General features: G+C 34.0%; 1 protein-coding gene across 2 annotated transcripts in view; it reads right to left on the bottom strand.

Annotated features, from left to right (window-relative positions):
• RNF17 (ring finger protein 17) overlaps nucleotides 1-24728 on the bottom strand; it is a 132635-nt gene that overhangs the window by 87723 nt on the left and 20184 nt on the right. For both annotated transcript variants that reach the window (XM_007495180.3, XM_001374679.4), the window contains exons 4-12: nucleotides 24028-24139; nucleotides 23136-23216; nucleotides 15731-15831; nucleotides 14055-14226; nucleotides 12786-12862; nucleotides 12441-12515; nucleotides 11775-12079; nucleotides 8994-9080; nucleotides 6766-6924 (exon numbers count right to left, since the gene is read on the bottom strand). In XM_007495180.3, coding sequence (XP_007495242.1) covers nucleotides 6766-6924; nucleotides 8994-9080; nucleotides 11775-12079; nucleotides 12441-12515; nucleotides 12786-12862; nucleotides 14055-14226; nucleotides 15731-15831; nucleotides 23136-23216; nucleotides 24028-24139 — 1169 coding nt within the window. The remainder of the gene's footprint in view (nucleotides 1-6765; nucleotides 6925-8993; nucleotides 9081-11774; nucleotides 12080-12440; nucleotides 12516-12785; nucleotides 12863-14054; nucleotides 14227-15730; nucleotides 15832-23135; nucleotides 23217-24027; nucleotides 24140-24728) is intronic.

Raw genomic sequence — 24728 nt, 5'->3', positions numbered from 1 at the left:
ACATCCAAATGCTTTCCCTCTTCTGGTTCTGACATTCCTATATCGTTCCCAATGTTTATTTTATCTCTCCTTTGTCCCACAGATCCTGTTTTTCTTCTGAATAAGATATGTGTTTCCAGAGCCCTGAGTTATGATTCTCCACCAACCAAATCTAAGCGCACATACTTGGGAGGGTCAAATATGTCCCAAGGAATATATTTTATGAATGCTTTCTGGAAAGAAGCATTAAAAATTTTTTTGAGGATCTAGCTCTTCTGGTACACATCCCCTGATAAACCAGTAGATGTCTCACTTTCATCAGTCAACAAACCAATGTCTAAGCAGTCTCATCAAGGATTCATGAGACACCATTTTCTATTCCTTCTTCCTCTGACCTTTACTAGATAATTTTGCCTCAACTGGGCCCTCACTGCTTCTAGGCAATTCTACTATACCTCCCTAATTCCACTTTCCACAGAGGCTTTTCCAAACTTTTGTATCCCACTTCCCATGCCTCCCCCTACCCCTATTCTTTCAATTGAATCTTACCTTATATTTCACAGAAAAAACTGAGGCCATTTACCGTGAACTCCCTCTTTTTCATCTCCCATCAGGAACTTTCTGCCACCTTCTCTTCTTTCACCTATTTCACATAATAAAGTGTCCTTATTCCATACCAAGGCTAACTCTTCTACCTGTTCAAGTGATCTCATTCCATCTCATAATCTGTCATCCTCACTCTTCTTTTTAATCTCTCCTCCTCTCCTGGCTCATTTCCTACTGCCTACAAACATGAGCATGTCCCTCTCATCCTGAAAAATTCCTCACTTGATCCTTCTATTCCTGATAACTACCATCCTATTTTTCTTCTGCTCTTTGTAGCTAAACTTCTTAAAGGGACCATTTCCAATGAGCACTTTCACTTTCTTCTCATTCTCTTACCTCTTACAAACTGGCTTCTGATCTTATTCCATCAAAAATGCTCTCTCCAAAGTGACTAATGGTCTCTGAAAGGCTAAATCCTAAGGACTTTTCTCATGTCTCATTCTTCCTGACCTCTCTGCAGCCTCTTAGACTGCTAAACATTTTCTCCTTCTTGAAACCCTCTTCTCTTTAGGTTTTCAGGCCACCATTCTCTCCTAGTTTTATCAATCTCACTGCTCCTTCTACATCTCTTTTGTTGGATTCTCTTCCAGATCATGCTCTCTAACTATGTAGATAACCCTTAGGGTTCTGCCCTCAGTCTTCTCTTTTTATATTATTTCATTTGGGGATGTCATCAGCTCTCATGGATTCAAATACCATCTCTATGTTAATAATTCTCAAATCTAACTATCCTGCCTCAATCTCTCTGCTGACCTCCAACCTCACATATCCAACTGCCTTTTAGATAACTTGAACTGGATGTCTAGTAGCTATTTTAAATTCAACATCTAAAACAAAACTCACTCTCCTTCTCCCAAAACCCTCCCTACTTTTTAACTTCCCTATTACTGGAGAGGACAATACCATCTTCCCAGTCTCTCAGGCTTACAAAGGAGTCAACCTGGATTGTTTATTGTGTCCTCCCTCCCTATGTTCTAGTTGTTACCAAGGTTTGACAATTTCTCTTTTGCAACATTTCTTAAACACACCCACTTCTCTCCCTTGACATTACCACCACTACTCTGGTACAAGCTTTTATCACCCTGTGCCTGGATTACTACAATTGACTCCAGGTCACATTCCCTACTTCTAATCCATTCTTCATTCAACAAGTGATTTTCCTAAAACGTCAGTATGATCATGTCATTTCCTGTCCCCACATCTCAATAAACTCTAGTGGGCTCCCTCTTACCTCCAGTAGCAAATTCAAAATGCTCTCTTTGGCATTCAAAGCTCTCCCTCCTCTGCTAACCTTCCTGGTTTCCTTAAAGTCCCATCAAAAAATCCTACTTTCTAGAAGTTTTCCTTAACCTCTTTTCATTCCAATGCTTTCCCTAATTGTTTCCTATTTATCTATTTATGTTTGTTGGCATGATGTCTCCCCCCATTAGATTATGAGCTCCTAGAGGGCAAGGTCTATCTTTTGCCTTTTTGTATCCCCAGCACGTAGAGTGCCTGGCAAGTAGTAAGTGTTTAATAAATGTTTACTGAATTAAAAACCACTGTGGATTCATATCATTCTTTGGGACACAATCAAATTCCTCCACAGAGAAGTTCCAGCTCCTTCATCATCTACTTCTTCTACTACTTTACTTCTACTACTACTTTACTTCTACTTCTCCTACTACTGCTACTGCTACTACTATTACTGCCACTAGCTACTACTATTTAATTGCAAAAATGTTTAATAGTTTTCTTTCTCCTCCCAGCCTCCTACCTCCTGATAGAGGTCAAGATTCCCTTTTAGTCTCTTTAGATATTTTTGATTATTTGTTTTTATCCAATAGTCTTTCTTCTGTTTTTTTTTTTAAAGAATTACTTCATAATTTGGGAGAACAGAGAGCTATTCATCAGGCTTCTTTATGTTCTGCCCCAGGAAAGGACACCAGTCTGCACCAAGTATAGGTAAGTTCTGTGGTCCTGGTAGAAATAAAAATACATTTAGTTCAGATCACTACAAAATTCTACTTGTTCTCTAGGATGACTGTGAGCAACATAATACTCCATGTCTTCCTACTACATGTTCGACTTTGAAAACTACTGCAGTTAACTGCTTCTGGGGGCTAAAATGCTGTCAATTTCAGTTGATTGGCCCCTTGCCAATGATGTCTTTAAGAGTGCTCCTTTCTCCTCAGGTTTTTCAGCTTGATCCTTTTTCTATGTTCTTCCCTTTCTCCTGCAACCCCCCCCCCCTCTTCTGCTAAGACTCTTCTAATTTCTTCCACCTTCCTAAATATTACCTCCCTAAATTAAATTTCTAGCCTTCACTTCAAAAGAATTCCAAGTCACCTTCAAGATTCCTTTTTTTCTTTCAACTCATCTTTCCATTACTCCTTCTCTCACCTCTTTTTCAGGAAGTCTATATTCTAGGTCCTACACCTAGTCCTAACTGGATTTATGACCTATGGAAAACATATCTCTCATTGTGTTTTCTTATCTGTAAAATTAAGAGTTTAGTCCATAATTTTTCTAAAGCTCAGGTCCATGTAGCCAAAGCAGTACTTAAGGGAAAATTTATATCTTTAAATGCTTATATCAATTAGAAAAAGGAGATGAACGAATAGGAAACATAACTAAAAAGGCCAGAAAAAGAACATATAAAAAACCATCAACCACTGAAATAGAAATCCTGAAAATCAAATGTGAGATTCATAAGATTGAGGGAAAAAAACCCCACCAAATTAATAAAAGTAGGGGCTGGTTTTGGTTTAAAAAAGAAGAAAAAAAAAGACAAACCACTGGTTAATAGATTGAAAAAAATTACTAACATCAAAAATGAAAAGAGTGAATGCACTACCAATAAAGATTAAATTAAAGCAATTATGGAGTTACTTTGCCTAATTAAATGCCAATAAAACTGACAATCTAAATGAAACATGAATATTTACAAAAATATGAATTGCCTACATTAGCAAAAAGGTAAAGGCCACTTAACCTTCTTAGAAAAAGAAGTTGAAAAAGTGATAAACGAATAAAACAATTTCCCACATCATACAAATTTATAAGTGAATTCTACTAAACATTTAAAGAAAAATTAATTCCATTACTTTATAAACTATTTGAAAAAAATTGATAAAGGAATTCTACAAAATCTCGACAACTCAAATATTGTACTAATACCCAAACCAGAGAAAGTAAAAACAGAGAAAGAAAACTATGGATGAATACTGATGCAGAAATTTTGGATAAAATACTAGGAAAGAGATTATAGCAATACATAATATACAGATCAGGTAGAGTTAATTTACCAGAAACGAAGGGCTGGTTCAATATCAGGAAAACTATAAGCAAAACTGACTGTATTAATAACAAGAACAACAAAAAAGTATATGATTATATCGAGAGATGTAAAAAAAAGCTTTTGACAGAAACTCTCATTTCTATTGCAAATACTAAAAAGAACAAGAATAAGGGCAGTTTTTCTTAAAATAAGTAGTATCATCTAAGAACAAGCATTATTTGTAATAGGGATAAATTAGAAGCCTTTCTAATAAGATCTGGAATGAAGCAAAGATGTCCAGTATCATTCAATATTGTATCAGAAATTGTAACTATAGGAAAAACTAAAGGAAGAATAGGCAATTAAAAAATGAAACTATCACTATCTGCAAATTATATAATGGTCTACTTAGAGAAACTGAGAGAAATAAAAAAAACCTAGCTGAAACAATTAACAATTTCATCAAAGTTGCAGGATATAAAATAAATTCACATTAGCATTTTCTATATACCCTCAACAAACAGCAGGAAATATAGAAAGGGAAATTCCATTTAAAATAATTGTGGACAATACTTGGAGTCTACCTGCCAATATAAACCTAGGGACTATATGAAACAATTACATAACACTTCACACACAAAGACATATCTAAATAATCAGAGAAATGTTCATTTCTCATGGGTCAGCCAATTAAATATAATAAAAATGATAATTCTACCTAAATTACTTATTCAATATTTTACCAGACTACCAAAGAATTATTTTATATACCTAAGAAAAAAATAACAAAATTCACCTCAAAGAACAAAATATCAAGAATATCAAGGGAGTTGGTAAAGGAAAAAAAAGTGAAGACAGCCTAGCAATATTAGATTTCAAATTATACTATAAAGTAGTATTCATCAAAACAATCTAGTGCTGGCTAAGAAATAGAGTGGTAGATCTGAGGAATAGATTAGGTAAATATATAAAAGTAAGTGACCACAATAACTTAGTGCTTGATAAACCTAAAGATTCCAATTATAGGGCAATAACTTACCTTTTGACAAAAACTCTTGGGAAAAGTGGAAAGCAGTCTGGCAGAAATTAGGTATAATCCAACATCTTGTACTGTATATCAAGATGAGGTTAAAAGGGGTACATGATTTAGACATAAAGGGAGAATCTTATAAGCAAAGTAAATGAACATGGAAAAAATGTCCTCTCTGATCTATGGATCAAGGAAGAGTTTATGAACAAACATAAGAAAGAGGATCATAAGAGGTAAAAAGGATAATATAGACTCCATGAAAAGGTTTTACACAAACAAAACAAATGCAGCCAACATTAGAAGCAAACATTAGAAGCAAAGAAGGAAAAGGCGAGGGGAATTCAGAGTAAATTTCTCTCACATAGACTTCATTTTTCAAATATATAGGGAATTAAGCTCAATTTATAAAAAGTCATTCTTCAATTGATAAAACAATAAGAGGATATAAAGAGAATTTTTCAGAAGAACTCAGTATCAATAGTCACATGAAAATGCTTTAAATCACAAGAGATGCAAATTTTAAAAACTCTAAAATATCAGTTCACACAGATAAGATTGGCTAATGTGACAAAAAAGGAAGATGAAGAAATGCTAAAGGGGACATGGAAAAATAAAGACACTAAGGGCATGTTGGTGGAACTGGGGAATTATTAGTCTAACCATTCTGGAGAACAATTTGGAACTAAGCCAAAAGAGCTATAGAATTGTCCATATACTCAGACCCAATGATACCACTACTAGTTCTTTATCCCAAAGAAAACACAAAAAAAGGAAAAAAAGATTTATATGTAAAAATATAAAAAAATAATTAACAGTTCGTTTTGTGGCGAAAAAGAATTAGAAATCAAGGGAATGTTCATCAGTTGGGGAATGGCTGAATACACTATAGTATATGATTGTAATGAAATATTATTGTGCTATAAGAAATGAAAAGCAGGATTATTTCAGAAAAACCTGGAAAGACTTACATGAACTATTTGTTGCAAAGTAGAATAAGCAGAACCAGGAGAGCATTGTACATAGTAACAGCAATACTGTAATAGTGATCAACTTTGAAAGCTTTTGCTACTCTGATCAAGCCAGTGACCCAAATGCAATTCCAAAGGGCTCATGATGAAAACTGCTAGCCATCTCCAGAGAACTGATGAAGTACAGACTGAAGCACATATTTTTTTCATTTTCTTTACTTTTTCTTGTCTTTAGAATAACTAACATGGAAATATGTTATGTACAACCTCACATGTACAATGGGTATCATACTATTTGCAATGGGTGTGGAAAGGCCTGCAGGGAGAAAGAATCTGGAACTGAAAATTTAAAAAACATTGATATATATATAAATTTAAAAACATAATGCCCCCTCCAATAAAATAAAAAGGGTCTGTCCCAGTTCTAAAAATTCTGTTATATGTAATTCTTGCTCTTGCATTTAAAATTAAGGGGCTATAGTTAATCAACACTTTGATTCAGAAAATACCTATAAATAATACATAAAACATGACACAGTAAAAGAGCTATATAAACAAATGAACAATAAATGTACTAATTGGTTTTCTTTGTAGGTTCCACTTAAGTCATTATCTACAAAAATGTTTTCTTCACCATGGACTAGGAAGTAAGGTTATATTTCACCTTGCCCATTTAAAACTTTTTCAAGGCAGTAAATTATTTGATTAGCCTACTTATGTGTATATGTGTGTGTGTGTGTGTGTATAATAAATTAACATTTAAAATACCATGGTGACTTATTTTTAAAAGTTGAATACCGCCTACTGTTCAGAACAAAACCATTATAATTGAGAGATTCCTTTGCCTTTAATGAAAATATTACTATACTGGGGTAACCTTGGCACAAAAACATTAACATTTTCAAGTGATATTTCTTAATTACCTAGCTCCAAAATATCTGAAGAACTGAGGTATAGACTCTTGTTGCAAAAATGATTCAACTTCTTTTCCAATATTGCTGCATTTTTTCTTTGTGAATACTTCCGAATATAAAAGTGGCAAGGATGTATTACATGGCTCACAAAAACTAGTTCTAGAGAACCTGCAGAAGAAAGTCATCATATAAACTAAAGGAATAACATACAAGTTGGGCTCTAATTAATGATCCTTTTATAAAGAATAATTTGCAATGACATTTTTCTAGAGAAATCAATGTTCCAAATACTAGAACACTGTGGCTTCCTAAAAGATGGTTAAAACAGAAAAGACTGCTGATCAGAGCATATGGAAAAACTAGAGAAATAAATTCTTTAGTCCTCAGAAACTATAGACTGTTTACCATTTATCAGTGGGCATTATCAGTTGTTGGTAAATTAGAAAACATGTTCCCATTAAAATAAGGTTATGTGAAGATTGGATTTAGCTACCTCCTGATTGTAACAATGAAGGTACTTAGCTCTTCCTTTATTGGGAAGACTGAATTGTAATCCACAATTTTTAGATTTCAATCCTCAAAAGGTATTTGAAGTAGACCTACCCATTTTAACTACAAAAGGTGAACTAACCAAAAAAGGTGTTAACTAACCACAAAAGGTATAACTAACCACAAAAAGGTGTGAACACCCATTTCATGCATTGAGTGGGAGGTCTGTGACCCACATGTGAATGAGTGGGCAGTCCTGGAGAGGAAAGTCTGCTGTGATTGGTAGACGTGAAATTTAGGGGAGGTGACACAAGAGAAAAAGGTCTTTAAATAGAGAACCACAAGAGAGATGAGAAAGAGAATTCTGACTCAAAGTTGGACTAGAGGATCAGTCTCTCAAGCTTGGAGTGAAGAAAAGTCACTCAAAGGAGAGATGGGAAGACAGACACTTGAGGAGAGGCTGGAAGACAGACACTGGGACTTGACTGTGGAACCCGACCCTGGAGGAGCTCGGGCAGAAGACCTCAGACTGCTTTCCTTTTAGATGGTCACCATGGAGAGTGAAAAACTGATTTAGTTTCCCTACCTTTCTGGAGGTATGAACCTCTAAGAAAGGCCCATCATCTTGAGACTCTTTTCCCTGATTAGGGTCTTAGAATTTCTACCTGGCTCAGAGGAAGCTGAAGTTTCTCTCTTTATCTCATTCCTTAATATCTTCCTTCTACTGTAAAATAAACTACCATAAATTTCATTTTACTTTATTAATTCATTTTGGTATTTAGAAATTAAATCCCTGGCGACCAACAATTTAAATATTCAAGTCCAACCACAATAAAAATCTAACATTTAGAAGAAGTGTTTAGGTTTCCAGGCAACTTGTAAACAAGCCTAGGCAACATGGAAATGGACAGTAGAAAGTAATACTTATGCAATGATGGTGGTAATTTTAAAAAGTGGAAAAATACTATTCAATTAAAACATGACTTCTTATTCTCTAATGCTGGCCCTTAAAGAACTGCAGGTTTAAATAGAAGAAGAGGAGATATAAGATTGGACCAAGTAATTTGAGGGAATTTCTAGGAACTTTCAAGAGTTTTAGAGTATAACATTCATTATACCCAATTTCACTTTGATGCAATACGACTTAGCTTTTTCTTCTTATTGCTGGTTTACAATAAGAATTACTTATACATCGATCTTTTTATTCAGGACAAGGTATGTGGGGTCTGGACAAAGGGTAATACTAAACTTAGGTGCAGACACCTGCTCGACATAGCCTTCTGCAACTTAGAACTCCTTCAAGAGATCTGCCAGTCTCATTCTCTTTGGTAGCTGGGCTTCCAGGTGTCAATACAACCAGCTGTCTGTGCTTTAAAAGTAGAAAGACTTCCCCAAAATTGGTTTTTATAAAAAAATTTAGAATTTAAATGGGGCAACTAAATGGTTCGATGGATAGAGCCAGGCCTAAAGATGGGAGGTTATGGGTTCAAATATGGCCCCAGACACTTCCTAGTTACGTAATCTTCGGCAAGTCTCTTAACCCCCATTGCCTAGCCCTTATTGCGATTCTGCCTTGGAATCAATACAAAGTATTGATTCTAAGATGGAAGATAATGATTTTTTTAAAGGGATAAACTTCAACTACCTAGAAAATTCACCTTATTTCTGAATAGTGTTAGACAAATGAGATGTTAAAATACATACTGTAAATCTCACAAAGTCAAATATTAATAGTTGTTGAAACATACCTGCTTTTAGTCCAAGAGGCACTGACTTTTTCTGCAAAGGCTTTTTTTGATGTCTAGGAGCCTCCATAATATGCTCTATGAAGTATGCTTCACCAAAATGAGAAATAAATGCAATTACATTAACTCTGTTAAGGATCACAATAGTATACTACTGTATTTAAAGTTGTAACTGAATGGTAAGATACCATGCACCAGAAATTAACAGCATATGATGGATTCTCTCAATGCCAGAAATTCACAAAGCATTCTAATCACAAGAAGAGTATTACTGAAAGTTTTTCTCTGTTTGGTGTCATTTAAAAAAAAAAAACGCAACCAACCAACAGGATTTAGTAAGTTCCTACTATATACCAGGGACTATGTTAAGTACTGAGGATACAAGTACTATGAATGATACAATGGCTTCTTGGAAGGAGCTTATGTTCTAATGAAGGACATACATTCTGAATATAAAGAAAATAAATATAAATAAATCAAATAATAAGTAAAAGGTAATTTGAGAGGAATATCACTTGGGGTGATCAGAAAAGGCTTAATGTCAAGATGGTGCTTGAATTGAATTTGGAAGGAATAAAGGGATTCTTTCAGACAGGAGGCATTAAGAACAACTGATACAAAGATACAGAAACTGCAATATCATATGTGAAGAAGATAGTCAATTTGACTGGATCATAAAGTGGGAGAGGGAGAAAAATAAGTTGGAAAGAGGCTGCAGCTGCATTGTAAAGAGCTTAAAAGGCCAAACAAAGAATTTTAAATTTTATACTAGAGACAATAGAGAACCAGTGAATTGGGGAGAAAAGGAGTTTTATATGGTCAGATCTGTATTTAAGGAAAACATTTTTGGTAGCAGTGTGGAAGATGGACTGGAATGGGGAGAGATCTGAGGATAACCTATCAGGAGGTATTATAATAACACAGGTGAGTCATGGTGAGGGTCTGAACTAAAGCTATAGCTGTATGTGTAAGGAGAAAATGTTGGATGAGAGAGATGCTATGAGGGGAGAAAAAGGCAAAATTTGGTAATTGAGAGTATATATGAGACGAGAGAGTGAGAAGTCCAGGATAATGCTAAGATTACAAACCTGAGTGACAGGAAGAATGGTGGTGCCTCCAAAGGAAAGAGAGAAGCTTTGTGGGAAAGATAATGAATTTAGCTCTGAGCATGTTGCGTTTTAGATATCTGTATGTTGTTCAGTCATTTCAATCATGTCCAACTATTCATGACTCCACTGTTGGTTTTCTTGGTAAAGATACTAGAGTAATTTGCCATTTCCTTTTCTAGCTCATTTTTACAGGTGAGAAAACTGAGGCAAACAGTGTTAAGTGACCTGCCCAGGGTCACCCAGCTAATGTCCAAAGTCAGAATTGAACTCTGAAAGATGAGTTTTCTTGACTCTAGGCTCAGTATTCTATTCACTGTGACATTTAGTTACCCTATCTCTATAACATCTGATTTAAAATGTCCAATAGGCAACTGGCAATGCAAGACTGAAGCTCAAGGAAGAGGATAAGACTGGATATTTATATTTGTGAATCATCTACATAGGAATAATAATTAAATCCATGGAAGCTGGTGAAGTTATTGAGATAGCATAGAGAAAGAAAAAATGCCTATGTTACAACAAGGTCTTGGGAGTACACTCAAAGTTATACAAAGCAGAATGGAGTGGAAAGATAGGTAGGAGGAGAACCAGGAAGAAGTAGTTCACAAAAAACCCAAAGAAGAGAGGATGGCCAATAATATCAAATATAGCAGAAAAGTCAAGAAAGATGAGGATTGAGAAAAGGCCATCAGATTTGGCAAAAGTCACTGGGGACTTTGGAAAAAGCAGTTTCAGGTGAGTACTGAGGTTAGAAACCAGACTGTCAATGGGTAAAATGAAAATGAAGATTTGAAGTTTAAATAAAAAGAGTTTGGATGAGAAAAGGAAGAGAAATATAGGACAAGAACTTTTATGGTCTAGTGAAATAGTTTTAAGGATAGAGAAGATTTGGGCATGCTTGACGGTAATAGAGACGAAACCAGTACACAGGGTAAGAAAAGGAGAGAAAAAGCAAGATTAGTCATGGTCACCAAAAGCACTCCATGCTAGTCCATTCTGCATTTTTCTAATCAAGATTCAAAACATAAGATTATACAGATTCCAGCACAACATTCATTACATGGTGATGAGGAAACAATAATCTTGTATCACAATTTTATTATTGTGTATCATTTTAATTTTTAAATTTTTTTATTTTGTTAAGTAAAAGTTTTAGATATTTATTGGTTAATTTATAAGTCTGCATCAGGAGAATTTAACTTGAATTATTTTTACAAGGATTTGTATTTGGGATGTCAAATCTCGAATGCATCTCACTAAGACGAGATTGAAGACACACACAAAACAGAATCACTTTAGTTCTACTTCGTACAGAACATTTAAATAAGTTACATCTGCTAATTTTTCAAATGTCTCATCAAACCAATCACATTCATAAATAATACCTCAGACTAATTCATTTAGCTATCATCATACTGAAAGGAGTTGGCTATAGAAGTACAAAGAGGAATGGGTACAGGGAATGGAAATCAGGGTCAGAGGAGAGAGAAACTAAAAGGATAATGACAGATACAAGGGGGAGTGGCGGAATCATAAGAAGGCTATACTAATCTTAAAATCTGCAATGCCAATAGGGGACCAGTTAGAACAGTAAGAAAGACACCTGTCTGGAGGCTTATCCCTTCCCTCACATAGATGAATTTTTGTTTGAATGACTCAATTTCACTTAACTTACTTTCTTGATCCTCTTCAATAATTTCTTCTATGATCACATCAGGGCTAGATCCCATCTGTGGTAAAACAGCAGCAGTTTTAGGGGATGACACAGACACTTTCTCATCTTGGTGCTGGGTACTCTTTGATTCTAAACGTGTATCACCAGTCTCATGCTGCATGAGGGGCTGTACTTCATCATCTACTGCAGTAATTTCAAACTTGTTCTTTTCTACAGATAGGTATGCATCACAATTTAAAAATTCCTTCTTATTAGTGTACTTATGAAGATTCTGTCCAGTTCCTTCCTTGTCTTCAGAATGAAATCTGTTTGGGAAGCATTTAAAGGATGCTCAGGTTTAATGAATTCTTAATTCCACTTTTTAATACTGATTTGATGTGGCAGTCATTTCCTTTTCATGATAAATTTAATATTTAGACAGCTCTAAGAGCACTACATCATTTTAGGTGCCCCAGGGTCCATCAAAAAGTATAAGACCAGATTTAAAATCAGATCTTCTGACTCCCAGTCCTGTATTCCATTTACTGTCTCTTTTACCTATCTCAAAAGGTATGAAATCATAAATCTTACAATTGGTCTGATGTTTAACATGAATTTGACATATTTTGTGAAATGGGCCATATCAGATTAAACAATTATTTTACCATTCTAATATAAAAGACTTACTTTGAAGTTTCTTCAAATTCAATCTTCCCCATATTTTTAAATATACAGACAATTTCATTACAATTCAGATTCAACCTATTTAAAAAAAGTACAATTGCTATATTTAGATAATTGAAATTAAACTTAAACTTCTGACTTTCATCTGATCAACATGATTAAACAACAAATGAGTGGCTTGATATGCAAGGCAAAAATAATAATTCCTAACTTTTATAATTATATTTAAATCACTTGGGAAAACCCCAAAGTTCAATTTGTCCCTATTAATTAAATTTAAGCTCAGATATCATGCCTTTTAAAATAATTAATAGCTATGTATATTCTTCTAAAACATTAGTTATTCACCTGGGAGAACTTCTGAATTTCAGAGAACTCACTTCTGACAATTCACTCTCAAATGCCAACTTTAAAGTTCGGATAATCTGAAATTAAAAGACATACCAAAAGTAATTTATGAAATTAAGTTTGGTGACTCTCTTGAAACAGAAATGTGGTTATTTTCTGGGAAAAGTATGAAACAGAAATAAAATCTCAGAAAGAAAATTACAGGCAACATGCATTCTACTTTCTGATGGGGACATAGTATAGCTAATTATCAAATCAGTATGCTCTGAGTGCCTTTGTACAATTCACTGTTAGGTATTGAAGGACACCATAAAAGGTAAGAACGTCTGTGTTCCTAAGTTTATAAGCTACTTGGGAAAATTAAAGAGATTTAATTCTATTTAGCAAATAATAAGAATTATAGACATGAAAAGAAAAGCAAACAATGCATAAAAGGAAAAGGGTTTTCTAATGACTAACTAACTATCCATTACTTTGACTGAGATGTTGAGGGGACCTCAGAAGGTGGTATCTCCACCCCCCCCAACTTGAAAATCAAACCACCTGGCAGTGCAAAGTGCAGGCCTGAAGACATTTGTTTGCTGACAAATTAAGACAATGAAATTATAAAGGGTCTCTAGACTAGTGTTAAAAGGATAGGAGTTATATCTCCCTTTTCTTTAAGTACTGATTCTAACCTCCTCGCCAATTCCTCCCATTTCTCTTTTTCACAAAAATAATGAAAATAACAGTCATTTATTATGACTTCAACACACATGCACGCATACACACACAAATTTTCCCATTTCTTCTGGTCAAAAGTCAGTGCTCTAATAGTATTTTATAATGTATCCATAGACTGTAGGTTGGTTATATGTATATTTAATAAAATATCTTGATTTTTTTTCCTTTTGATCAATAACACTAACAGAGGTTATATAGATTTTATTTTCTCCTATATTAAAAGATTTCAGTAAAAAACTTAAAAATAGCAAAAGGTTCCAGGATGAAAGCTTGGATATATACATATTTATATACTGTCTCTCCTCCAGTAGAATATAAATTCTATAAAGGCAGGTACTACTGTCAGGTTTTGTTTTGAGGTCCCTAACTGCTTAATGCAGTATCTGCCATATAGTAAGCTTTAAAAATTGCTTGTCCAGGGCTTAGCATAGTACTTCACACTTAAGTGCTTAATAAAGTCATGTTCCCACACTTTCTACAGCCTCAGGGAAAAAAAGAATTAATCTTCAACAAAATATTTAATTTTCTATGAATTCTCAAAATTACCTGATTTAAGTCACAATATGTTCTTAGGGAAGGTGCCATTTTTAATTCTCTTGCTATTCTCATAGCTGCATCCAAATCATTTTTTTTCCCTTCAATATATTTTTTAGCCATTATGATATCACCTAAATAGTCCTCTGTATTTCTCACAACTTCTTCATACAGACTTCTTTTCCTTCATTAAAGACAAAATTTTGAAGCCATTTAGATTTATTTTAATTTTTAGGAACTGAACCATGTTAGATTTTTAAAAAGTTTTCATTGAGAATGCCATTTTTAGATGTTGCTAACAATCATATCATGCAATAATTCATTAAGTTACTTATTACATATAAAAGTTTCTTTTGAATAATGCATTCAGTTTCTACTACAGGTACACATCGGAACTAAAAATGGATATTTTAATCCAAGGAAAAACAATTTTGATAACATTATAAAGTCCTATGTAAATGTAAGATATTAGGATGCATGTCATATGAGTTTGATTTGACAGTATTTTAATACACTGAAATACTTGTATCTCTATCAGTCTTTTTTACACCCTTTTCTTTTGTCTAAGAATCAGTACTATCAGTCTCAAAGCAGAGGGCTAGATAATTGAGACTAAGTGACTTAACCAGAATCATAAAGCTAGAAGTGTCTGAGTACCAGATATGAACCTAACTAAGATTTCCTGTCTTCAGGCCTAGTTCTCTATCCACTAAGTCTCCTAGCTGCCCCAGTATGTTCACTTGTCTTGAATCATCAGGGAACTCAGTCTTTTAAACATAATCCTAACATAAAGACCTTAGTCAAGAACAAAGGAATTTTTTTCCCAAAGGCCCATAAACAGAATATACTGACAGAAGTTCTTTCTATAATATCGAAGAACTGGAATCAAAAGAGATGTCCATCATAGAATGATTAAATAAATTATATGGTACATAAATGTAATGGATTATAAATATGCTATAAGAAATGGTAAATAGAAACAATAGAAGCCTGAAAAGATATAAGAAACAATGCAAAAACAAAGTAAGCAGAGTCAATAAAATAAGACACATGACAACAATGAGGTAAATGGAAAGAACCAGCACCATATACCAAAAATGAATGTTGAAAAATTATTAAAAACAGGCTTGACCCCCCAAAAAATGAAAATAATTCCTCTCTCTGTTTCTTTTCAGAGACGGGGAAGAGGAGGGAAAGAATATTCACAGATGTGAACACTGTCAGATTATTTTTCTCTCTTCTGTTTTTCTTTTAAAAAAATTTTATATATATATATATATATATATATATATATATATATATATATATATATATATATATATATATATATAGACACAGGATAGCTCTCTGGGAAAAGGGGAGGAAGAGGATTATAAAGGGGGAAATCTGTACAATATAAAACCAAAAAATATCAATATAAATTTATTTTTAGAACAGAAAAAAATAAGGAAAGCAGACTACATCAAAACTTGACATACATATTCTTCCTTGTTTGAGGTTAATCTTGGCAACCAGGCCCAGATCTATCTCCTGACAAGTGTATTCATTTTAAATGATAGCAGCATAAGATGACACAATTAAATAACGGTAAACGCCATAACAACAATTTGTTTTTCTTTAGACAAGGCATTCTTTTAATTTTAAAACTTTCTGTTTTGACCAATTAAATTTGTTTTAAGTTTACTTACCTTGACTTAAGTGAAGTAAAAAGTTGATGAAATTTTTCCTCAAGAACTTCTAAAAGACTGTCTGTTTCTTGTTTTGTTTGATTTTCTAGGCATTCCAGCATCTAATTTTGTTTTTAAAATATTTGTAAAGTTAACAAGTTATCTTAATACAGAGTAAGTCTTTCACAATGTTATTATTAAAAAAGTAAGTAAAGTAGGATTGTGGAGAAAGTATAGGGGATCCATCTGATTTCTACCAAATTAACTATAGTCCAAAAAGCAATAATTTTATGCCTCAAAATGAATTCTGGAGCAATTTAACCCGCAAAAAGACAAAGTGAAGTAAGTTTTCACCTCAAAACAACTCAGAACGCCAGAAAAAGGGAGCTAATACCCCAGAGTGGAGGTGGAATACAGTGTGCAAGGGCAGGCCCCACTGAGGCAACAGACCTTGGGCACAACTGAAGCAGCAGCCAAAGATTCCAGAACTCTCAGCCACAGAGGTGTAAAGGGAGTCAGACAACTACTCAGAAGATTATAGGGGTTCCTTTTCTGGCTCTGGGTGTAAGACTCTTGTTGCATTACCCATATGCAGAACCAGGTTGCAGCTCTGGGGAAGAGTCACAAGGCGAGGAGAAGCACTAGCATATACCAGCACTTGCAGCCACAGGGGAACAGGACGTCCTGGTCACAGTTTAACCGAAGCACATGTCAAGAGAGGATTAAATACACCTCTCCTTACATCAGACCAACTTGGAAGAATGGGAAGCAGATAGATACCAGTGCCAGCTCTAAAGGCAGCTGGGGGGAAGAGGGGAGGGAGGAGAGAGAGAGAGAGAGAGAGAGAGGGAGAGAGAGAGGGAGGGAGGGAGAGGGAGAGAGAGAGAGAGAGAGAGAGAGAGAAAGAGAGAGAGAGAGATTCAACATAGAAAGTTATTCTGATGACAGCGTAGACTCAACTCAAAAGAAGACAACAAAGTAAATACAGCTGCCTAAAAGTCACCAAGAAAAATATTCATTGCTCTCAAGTCCAGAAAGAATGGGGAAGCTCAAAAAGGATTTAAAAAAGGAAGAAGGAAGAAAAACTAGGAAAAGAAATGAAAGTGATAGTGGAAAATAATGAAAAAAAGAATCAACAGCTTAGTAAAGGAGGAACAAAAAATGTTGAAGAAATTGATATCTTAAAAAACAGAATAGATTAATTGGTAAAATAGGTACAAAAATTCAGTGAAGAGAATTTCTTAAAAAGCAGGATTAGTCAAATGGAAAAAGATACACAAAAATACACCAAAGAAAAGAACTTGCCCCGAGTCACACAGCTGGAAAGTGTTTGAGGCCAGTTTTGAACCTAGGACCTCCCATCTCTAGGCTTAGCTCTCAAACCATTGAAGCCACCCAGCTGCCCCAAGAATAGAACTTGAGAGATAGAATTGGTCCTTTGGGAAAAAAAAAGTACAAAAATTCACAGAGGAAAAGAACTTTACAAAGTATAATTAGCCAAATGGAAAAGAAGGTACAAAAGCTCAATGAAGAAAATCATGCCTTAAAAATTAGAATTGGGCAAGTGAAAGCTAATGATTCCATGAGACATCAAGAAATAGTCAAAAGAATGAAAAAAATTGAAGAAAATGTGAAATATCTCATGAGAAAAATAAACTGACCTGGAAAATAAATTCAGGAGAGATAATTTAAGAATTATTGGACTATCTGAAAGCCAAGTTAAAAAAAAAACCCTTAGACGTCATCTTTCAAGAAATCAGCAAGTAAAATTGCTCTGATATTCTAGAACCAGAGGACAAAAGAGAATTCAAAAGAAGCCACCAATCATCTCCTGAAAGAGATCCCAAAAGTCTAACTCCCAGGAATATTATAGCCAAATTCCAAAATTTCCAGGTCAAGGAGAAAATATTGCAAGCAGACAAAGAGAAACAATTTAAATATTGTAGAGCCACAGTTAGTTTCTACATGAAAGGATCTGAGGTCCTGGAATATGATATTCCAGAGAGCAATAAAGCTAGGACTTCAACCAAGAATCACTTTCCCAGCAAAACTGAGCATATTCCTTCAGGGGGAAATATGTGGATTCAATGAAATAGAGGACTTTCAAATATTCCTGATGAAAAAAAAAAACAGCTGAATGAAAATTTGATTTTCAAATACAAGATTCAAGAGAATCATAAAAAAAAGTGAAGTGGAAAGAGAAATAAAAAGATTTTGAATAAGGTTAAATTGTGTGTGTCCCTACATGGGGAACTGATTCTTGGAACAACAAAGGACTTTGTTATTATTAGGGAAGTTAGAAGGAGTGTAGACATAGACAGAGGGTGAGGGTGAGTTAAATATAATGGAATGACATAAAAGATAAAATTAAGGCATAAGAAAGAGGAATGTGTTGGGAGGAGGGGAAAGGAAAAAATAGAATCAGCAAACTATTGCACATAAAAGAGGTATGAAAACATTCACAATGGTGGGTAAGTAAACCTTACTCTCATCAGAATTGGCTCAAGGAGGGAAGAACATACATAATAAAATGGATATAGAAAGCCATCTTACTCTACAGGAAAACAGGAGGGAAAATGGTTAAGAGCAGGGGGGTGGGGATAATAGGAAAGAGGGTAAATTGTGGGAGGTGGAGTTCAGAAACTAAACAGGGCTAAAAAGGATGTAATACAGGGGGCACCTTGGTGGCTCAGTGGATTGAGAGCCAGGCCTAGAGACGGGAGGTCCTGGGTCCAAATCTGGCCTCAGACACTTCCCAGCTATGTGACCCTAGGCAAGTCACTTGACCCCCATTGCCTAGCCCTTACCACTCTTCTGCCTTGTATTGACTCCAAGATGGAAGGTAAGGGTTTAAAAAAAAAAAAGATGGTAATACATAGGAATCATAATGATACAATTTTTTTACAAGTCTCTCTTGCCTCATTTCTGCAAGATGAGTTGAATATATCAGAATTCAAGTCAATATCAATTGATAAATGGTCAAAATATATGAACGGTAATTAAAAGTAATTAAAGGTCTCTAATGTCAATGCAAAAAATGCTCTAAATCACTATTAATTAGAGAAATACAAATTAAAACAACTCTGAGGTATCACCCCACATCTATCAGATTGACTATTATGAAAGAAAAGGAAAATGCCAAAATTTGGAGGGAATGTGGGAAAGGTAAGACAAATGCATTGTTGGGTAAGTTATGAACAGATTCAGGAGAGCAATATGGATCTATGCCTAAAAAGCTATAAAACAGTATATAGACCCTTTGATTCAGCAATACCATTACTAGCTTTGTATCCTAAAGAGATATAAAAAAAGAGAGAAGAACCTATATATACAAAAATATTTAAAGCAGCTCTTTTTAGGGGGACAAAAATTTGTAAAGTGAGGGGAATGGCTAAATTATAGTTTTGATTGTAATGATTTGAATATTAGTGTGCTATAAGAAATGACACACAGGAGGAGCTCTGAAAAACCTGGAAATACTTATACAAACTGAATCAGAGTGAAATAAGAACCAGGAGAACATTTTACAGTGACAGGAATATATTACAATGAATGACTACAAATAGTAGCTATTCTCAGCAATTAAATCATCCAAAACTCTCCCAAAGGACTCATGATAAAAAATATCATCTACTTCCAGAAAAAAAGAGAACTGTCTGTATCAAGACCAAAACAAACTTTTTTCACTTTCTTAATTTTTTAATTTTTATTTTCTATTTCTTAGTCCCATCAGGGTAGATCACAACTTATCCATACTTCTTTAAGCTATGGTAATTGGTTTTCTATAAATCTTTCACAAAGGGTATAAATGCTGTGAAGGCCACTAATTTAAGGCAGATAACTACCAATTATTCAATCTCTTGGCAGTTTGTTACTCTCTACTCTCATCTCTTATTACATGGCCAATTCATCTCTTTTTTCAAGTCAAACTTCTCTTTAATAACATCTTTTTAGTACTTCTTACACAGTCAGCATAACTCCCAGATTACTGAGAATCATGTACTTAGAGCTGTGAAAAAACATGGAGATGATCTAGTCCATTTTATAGACAAGGAACCTGAAGTCCTAGGGAGGTGAACTGCCTTGTTGAAAGCTTAAATTATGTTTATGCCAGAATCTGAACACAAATCCAAAAATATTTTTAAGTGCTTTTAGTCTGTGCCAAAGTCAGGCTAGGCCCATCTAATGAAAGGGACTTATGGGCACCAAACATCCTTTCCAATGACCTCTGGATTACTTACAAATCTGAAATGATGATGGTGAGTGTGAAGACATAGATGTGCCCCATAGAAGAGAGGAGGTATGGCATAAAACAGACCACTTTTGGAAATTCAAGATGAATTTCCTATTTATCAGGGAAGGTTGTTCAGTGGGTCCTACTTGCATGGTATTCATTGAAGTAAACCCCAGAATTCTACAAAGGCTCTTCAATGAGATCTGTGGCTGCTTAAGTGATATAGGCCTGGTAATTCCCAAAGGAAAAAGGCCTGGTATTTCCCAAAGGGAAAAAAGTGGAGGAAGAATGCTGATTTCTAATGGGGATAGATAACACACTGAGTTATTTTAATAGGACCCATAATCCTCAAGAGTTACTATGGGTAGACAATAAACCAAGCAAACAACTGAATATGATGAAAGTGGACCAGATCATAATTGAGAAATTATGTAGTATTTTCCTTTTAACAGAGACAGTTTCTGAAGGGTTGTCATGAAGAAGAGGAATCAGTTTTGTTTTGCTTAATCAAAGAAAGCAAAACGGGTCCAACTTGCAGAGAAACAGATTTTATTTCCATACAAGAAAAATCTAACATTTAGAGCTGTCAAAAAGTAAAATGACTTCTGAAGGACTTATGAGAAAAAATGCTACCCACATTGAGAGAAAGCACTTTGGGAGTAGAAACACAAAAGAAAAACTTAAGACTTATTTGTATATGGTATATGATTTGGGGTTTGGGTTTTAAAAGATTGCTCGATAGCAAAAATGAGTACTATGGAAACAATTATCAAGTGATAACAATTGTAAAACCCAGTGAAATTGCTTATTGGCTCTGGGAGGGAGGAGGAAAGAGGAGGTAAAGAAAATGAATCATGGAAACATGGAAAAATATTTTTTAAATAAATAAATAAAAAGTAAAAAAAAAAATATATATATATATGGTAAAATGAGGGGGAAAAGGAGGTATGAGTTTTCTGTTGCTGGAGATCTTCAAATGGAGACATGTCAAGAAGGATGATGAGGAAGGAATTGTTATTTGGATTTGACCAGAAACCCCTGAGGTTCTTGAGAATCCTGTGAAATTCAATACTCAAAGGACTAAGGTGGCCTTTTTTCCAAGTTATTTTCTTGCTCTCCAGAGGGAAAAAAAGGCAATCACAATATTTTTGCTGTTGACAGCTATGTACTTTGACTTCTCAGCATTTTTGAAAATATTATCTCTGATTAGAATAGCTACTAACATAATGCCTGGATAAAAGGTACCTCCTAGCTTACGCCATTCTTTCTCACTTGAACTAAGTTTGTTCAAAGGGTGTGATGGAATACTCTTTACCATTTAAACAATATGTTAGATGTATAAATCAGTAGAATTGCTTGTCAGCTCTGGGAGCGGGGAGGGAGAAAAAGTGAATCATGTATTTTTCTTAAAAATTAAATGTTCTAAAAAATTAAATAATGTTCTAAAATGTTCTAAAAAATTAAATAATGTGGAAAAAATATATGTTAGAATATTTTCATAAAGGCTTACTCCAAAGTGTTACCTGTGGGTAATAATACTCCTTACAAACACAATAGTGAGAATAGTTTTCTCTAAGTTCTCTATCATTTGGCTTTTACTGAAATTTCACAGATAAATATTTAAAATTATAAGCTTTAGAATGACAAATTTGTTAAAGTTAAATCCTGTTTAATAACTCTATATTTTCCTATAACAATCTAATCAGTAACAATTCATAGTATCAATAGCCTGATCATAGATACTAATTAGAAACCAATGGTAGGCAGATAATTAAAATGTTAGATATTAAATCTGTTCAAATGTAGTTCTACAAGTATTTAGAATTATAGTATCTGTTCTGCTGGCTATGTACCTTTAACTTGAGCCATTTATTTTCTTAGTGGCTAATGATAATAGCTAACTTTTATATAGCACCTGTTATATGCTAGACACTGTGCCAAGTACTTTATAAATATTACCACCTCTTTTTATCCTAACAATCCTCTGAAGTAGGTGCTATTATTAGCCTTATTTCACAGATGGGGAAACTGGGGCAAGCAAAGATTAAGTGACTTGCCTTAGGTAACAATAAGTATCTGAGATTGGATTTCATCTTTCCAAATTTCTGCCTGCTTTTCTATAATACCACAGAACTATTCTTTAACTAATGTTCTTCCAATGTAGTAGTAATGCCTTAAAGTACTGGTTCCCAAAATGCTACATAATGTGAATAGGACTTTTGTGTGGTTATCTCCTCCTTTAAAATAAGGAATTATGTATAAAAATAATTATATAGACAAATTTTCAGAATAATAGGTGAAACATTCTTTTTGATATTTTGCAGCAAAATTTCCTTTATTCTTCTTTACTCTAGGAATATTACATACCCCACCTCCTCCCAACCAGCAATCATGAGCACCATTAACAAACTTCAAGCCAAAAAATTTTCTGTGTCCAATATAGTTTGGAAAATGCTATAAGTCAAAGGCTTTCTGTCCTCAAGGGTGAAAAATTCTTTTTTTTGTTTTCATTTGGTTTTTGTTCTCTTCTCAGTCATTTATCATCCCTATAGACATTTAGGTCTGCCATTACAATTGATCTCTATTTATTCCTTCCATTTCTATTCCCTCTTGCTTCTTCTGCCTGGCACTCACAGAAAAAGGATAGACTTTTGTTGATAGACTGTACCATTTACAGCATTTGTTCCATATATGCAATGATGTACTCAATTACAATATGCAAGGCATAATCTTTAGATATGTTCAATAATCATGGAGAAAGTTCCTACTACAAATGCTCTTCTACAATAATATCCCAAATTCATTGCCAAGTCCACAATCAAGGAATAAAGTCTTCTATATGAGTTTTGATAATATAAAGTCTATAAGTAGAAGCCTTAAAATATATATTCATTTATATCTGGGATTATTTTTGGGTATCAGTAATATTCTACTAATCAATCAGACAGGTTATTGGGGAGAGGGAATATTTCCTATAAAGAATTTTCATGCACAGAGATACTTCTGACTTATGAAAAAATCTCAGATAAGACCTAATGTCTGGTAAAGTTTGATAGTGTGAAAACACATAAGCTTTTATCTGCTCACTAGCACATCAAAATGGAAATGTGAAAGGGCAATAAACATGTTTTTAATCCATAAAAATAAGGACACTCTTTAGAAGGAACAAAAACCAACACCCTTTTAGCTTACCTTTTCTGCAGCACTTAGTTGTTCAAAATTATAACCAGCTATCTTCAAAGCTTCATCGAGTTCTTGTGTCATTTTAGTTTCCTGGGGAGGGGAAAAATAACTTCCCAATAGTAAAAAGCAGATTAAATGATATTCCAACATCATATTCAACTATGATTTACTGCTTTAAGAAAAAGATGGTTTAAAAATCATAATAATTTCAGGATGGAGGTGGAGAAACTAAGTAAGCCTGCTTAGGACTAATATATAATGCCATCATTTAATATTGTTTTGAGGTTAATGGGTTGGAAGAAACTTGGAGGGTCATCTAGACCATACACCACACAGTAAACTGAAGACCAGAAAAATTCAGTTTCTGTTCCAATATTACAGAGTTAATGATTTTATTTCTTTTTTTTTATTTTTAATGATTTGATTTCTAAAATAAGTTAACATGATATTTAAGGCTATTTGGATTAAAGATCAAATGTCCTACCCTCTCAAAAATTCAGGTAGAGATTATAAAAAACCAAAACAAGAGGGAAAAAAACCTACTTAAGACTTTAGAAATTTATACTTTAACATCTACACTTCGGAGAATATGGATTCTGTAAGCAAATATAGGCTACAGAGAAGACAATGAGAGAAATGAGGGGAAAAGAAGTGTGAAGAGGACTGAATTAAAGAAAACCCTTAAAAAAAAAGCAAAATAGAATGATAAGGTGAGAATAAGGGGGTTTATAGGTAAGGTAAGAAATCACAAAGGAGTAAAAAAAAACCTGGAAAAGAAAAATAATTAAAGAAACAAAAAATAGACATTTTTAAAAGTACTAAACAGCTAAAAATAACAGACAAAAAAGGTATAAGGTATAAAAACATTTGCCTGAATACTAAGAAAATAGTGTTTTCATACTGTCACAACTGATGATGGGTTCAGAATAGGCCTGTGTAGAGTAGATGAATTTTCTAAACCAACAATCTGCTGACAAGCCGTTTTCTTGAAATCCTGAGAACAATTCCTTATCCTAGAAAAGGGCATAGCAAGGAATTAATATACACATATATGCCAATATTCCTTTAAAAAAATTTCAATGTTCTAAGATATATTCAGTGATTTCTAGTTTTCATTTTAAATAATCAACTAACTATGAGATAATTTAAAATCTTTCTACATATGAAGTGCCTATATGCACAAGACATAGGTAGAGACTAAGCATTTATATAGCACCTTAGTATATAAGAGGCACTGAGTTATAAATACTTTTATATCATTGAATCTCACAACCACCCTTGGAGGTTTATAGATGGAAAACAGATAAAATAACATGCCCAGGTACACAGAGCTATTTAAATATCTGAGACTGAATTTTAATTCAGGTCTTCCTAATTCCATATCCTGCTTCATTAAAGACAGTATACTAAATATTATGGAGAACACAAAGAGATAAAAGAATTATCAATTCTCCTTGTCTCTGATACTCACTGGTAAAGGTACAGATTACCACTGAAAATTACTGAGAAAAAGAAAGGAATTGCATTAAGAACTCAATATATCTGAATAAAAATGGGCTATATTTCTTTTAGTCTTGCCTACTCCCTATTTATAGATATCCT

This window comes from Monodelphis domestica, chromosome 4 (genome assembly GCF_027887165.1).
Source record: "Monodelphis domestica isolate mMonDom1 chromosome 4, mMonDom1.pri, whole genome shotgun sequence".
Classification (NCBI taxonomy): Eukaryota; Metazoa; Chordata; class Mammalia; order Didelphimorphia; family Didelphidae; genus Monodelphis; species Monodelphis domestica.
Note: the sequence above shows the minus strand (reverse complement) of the source record. Positions and strands in the feature narration are given on the sequence as shown.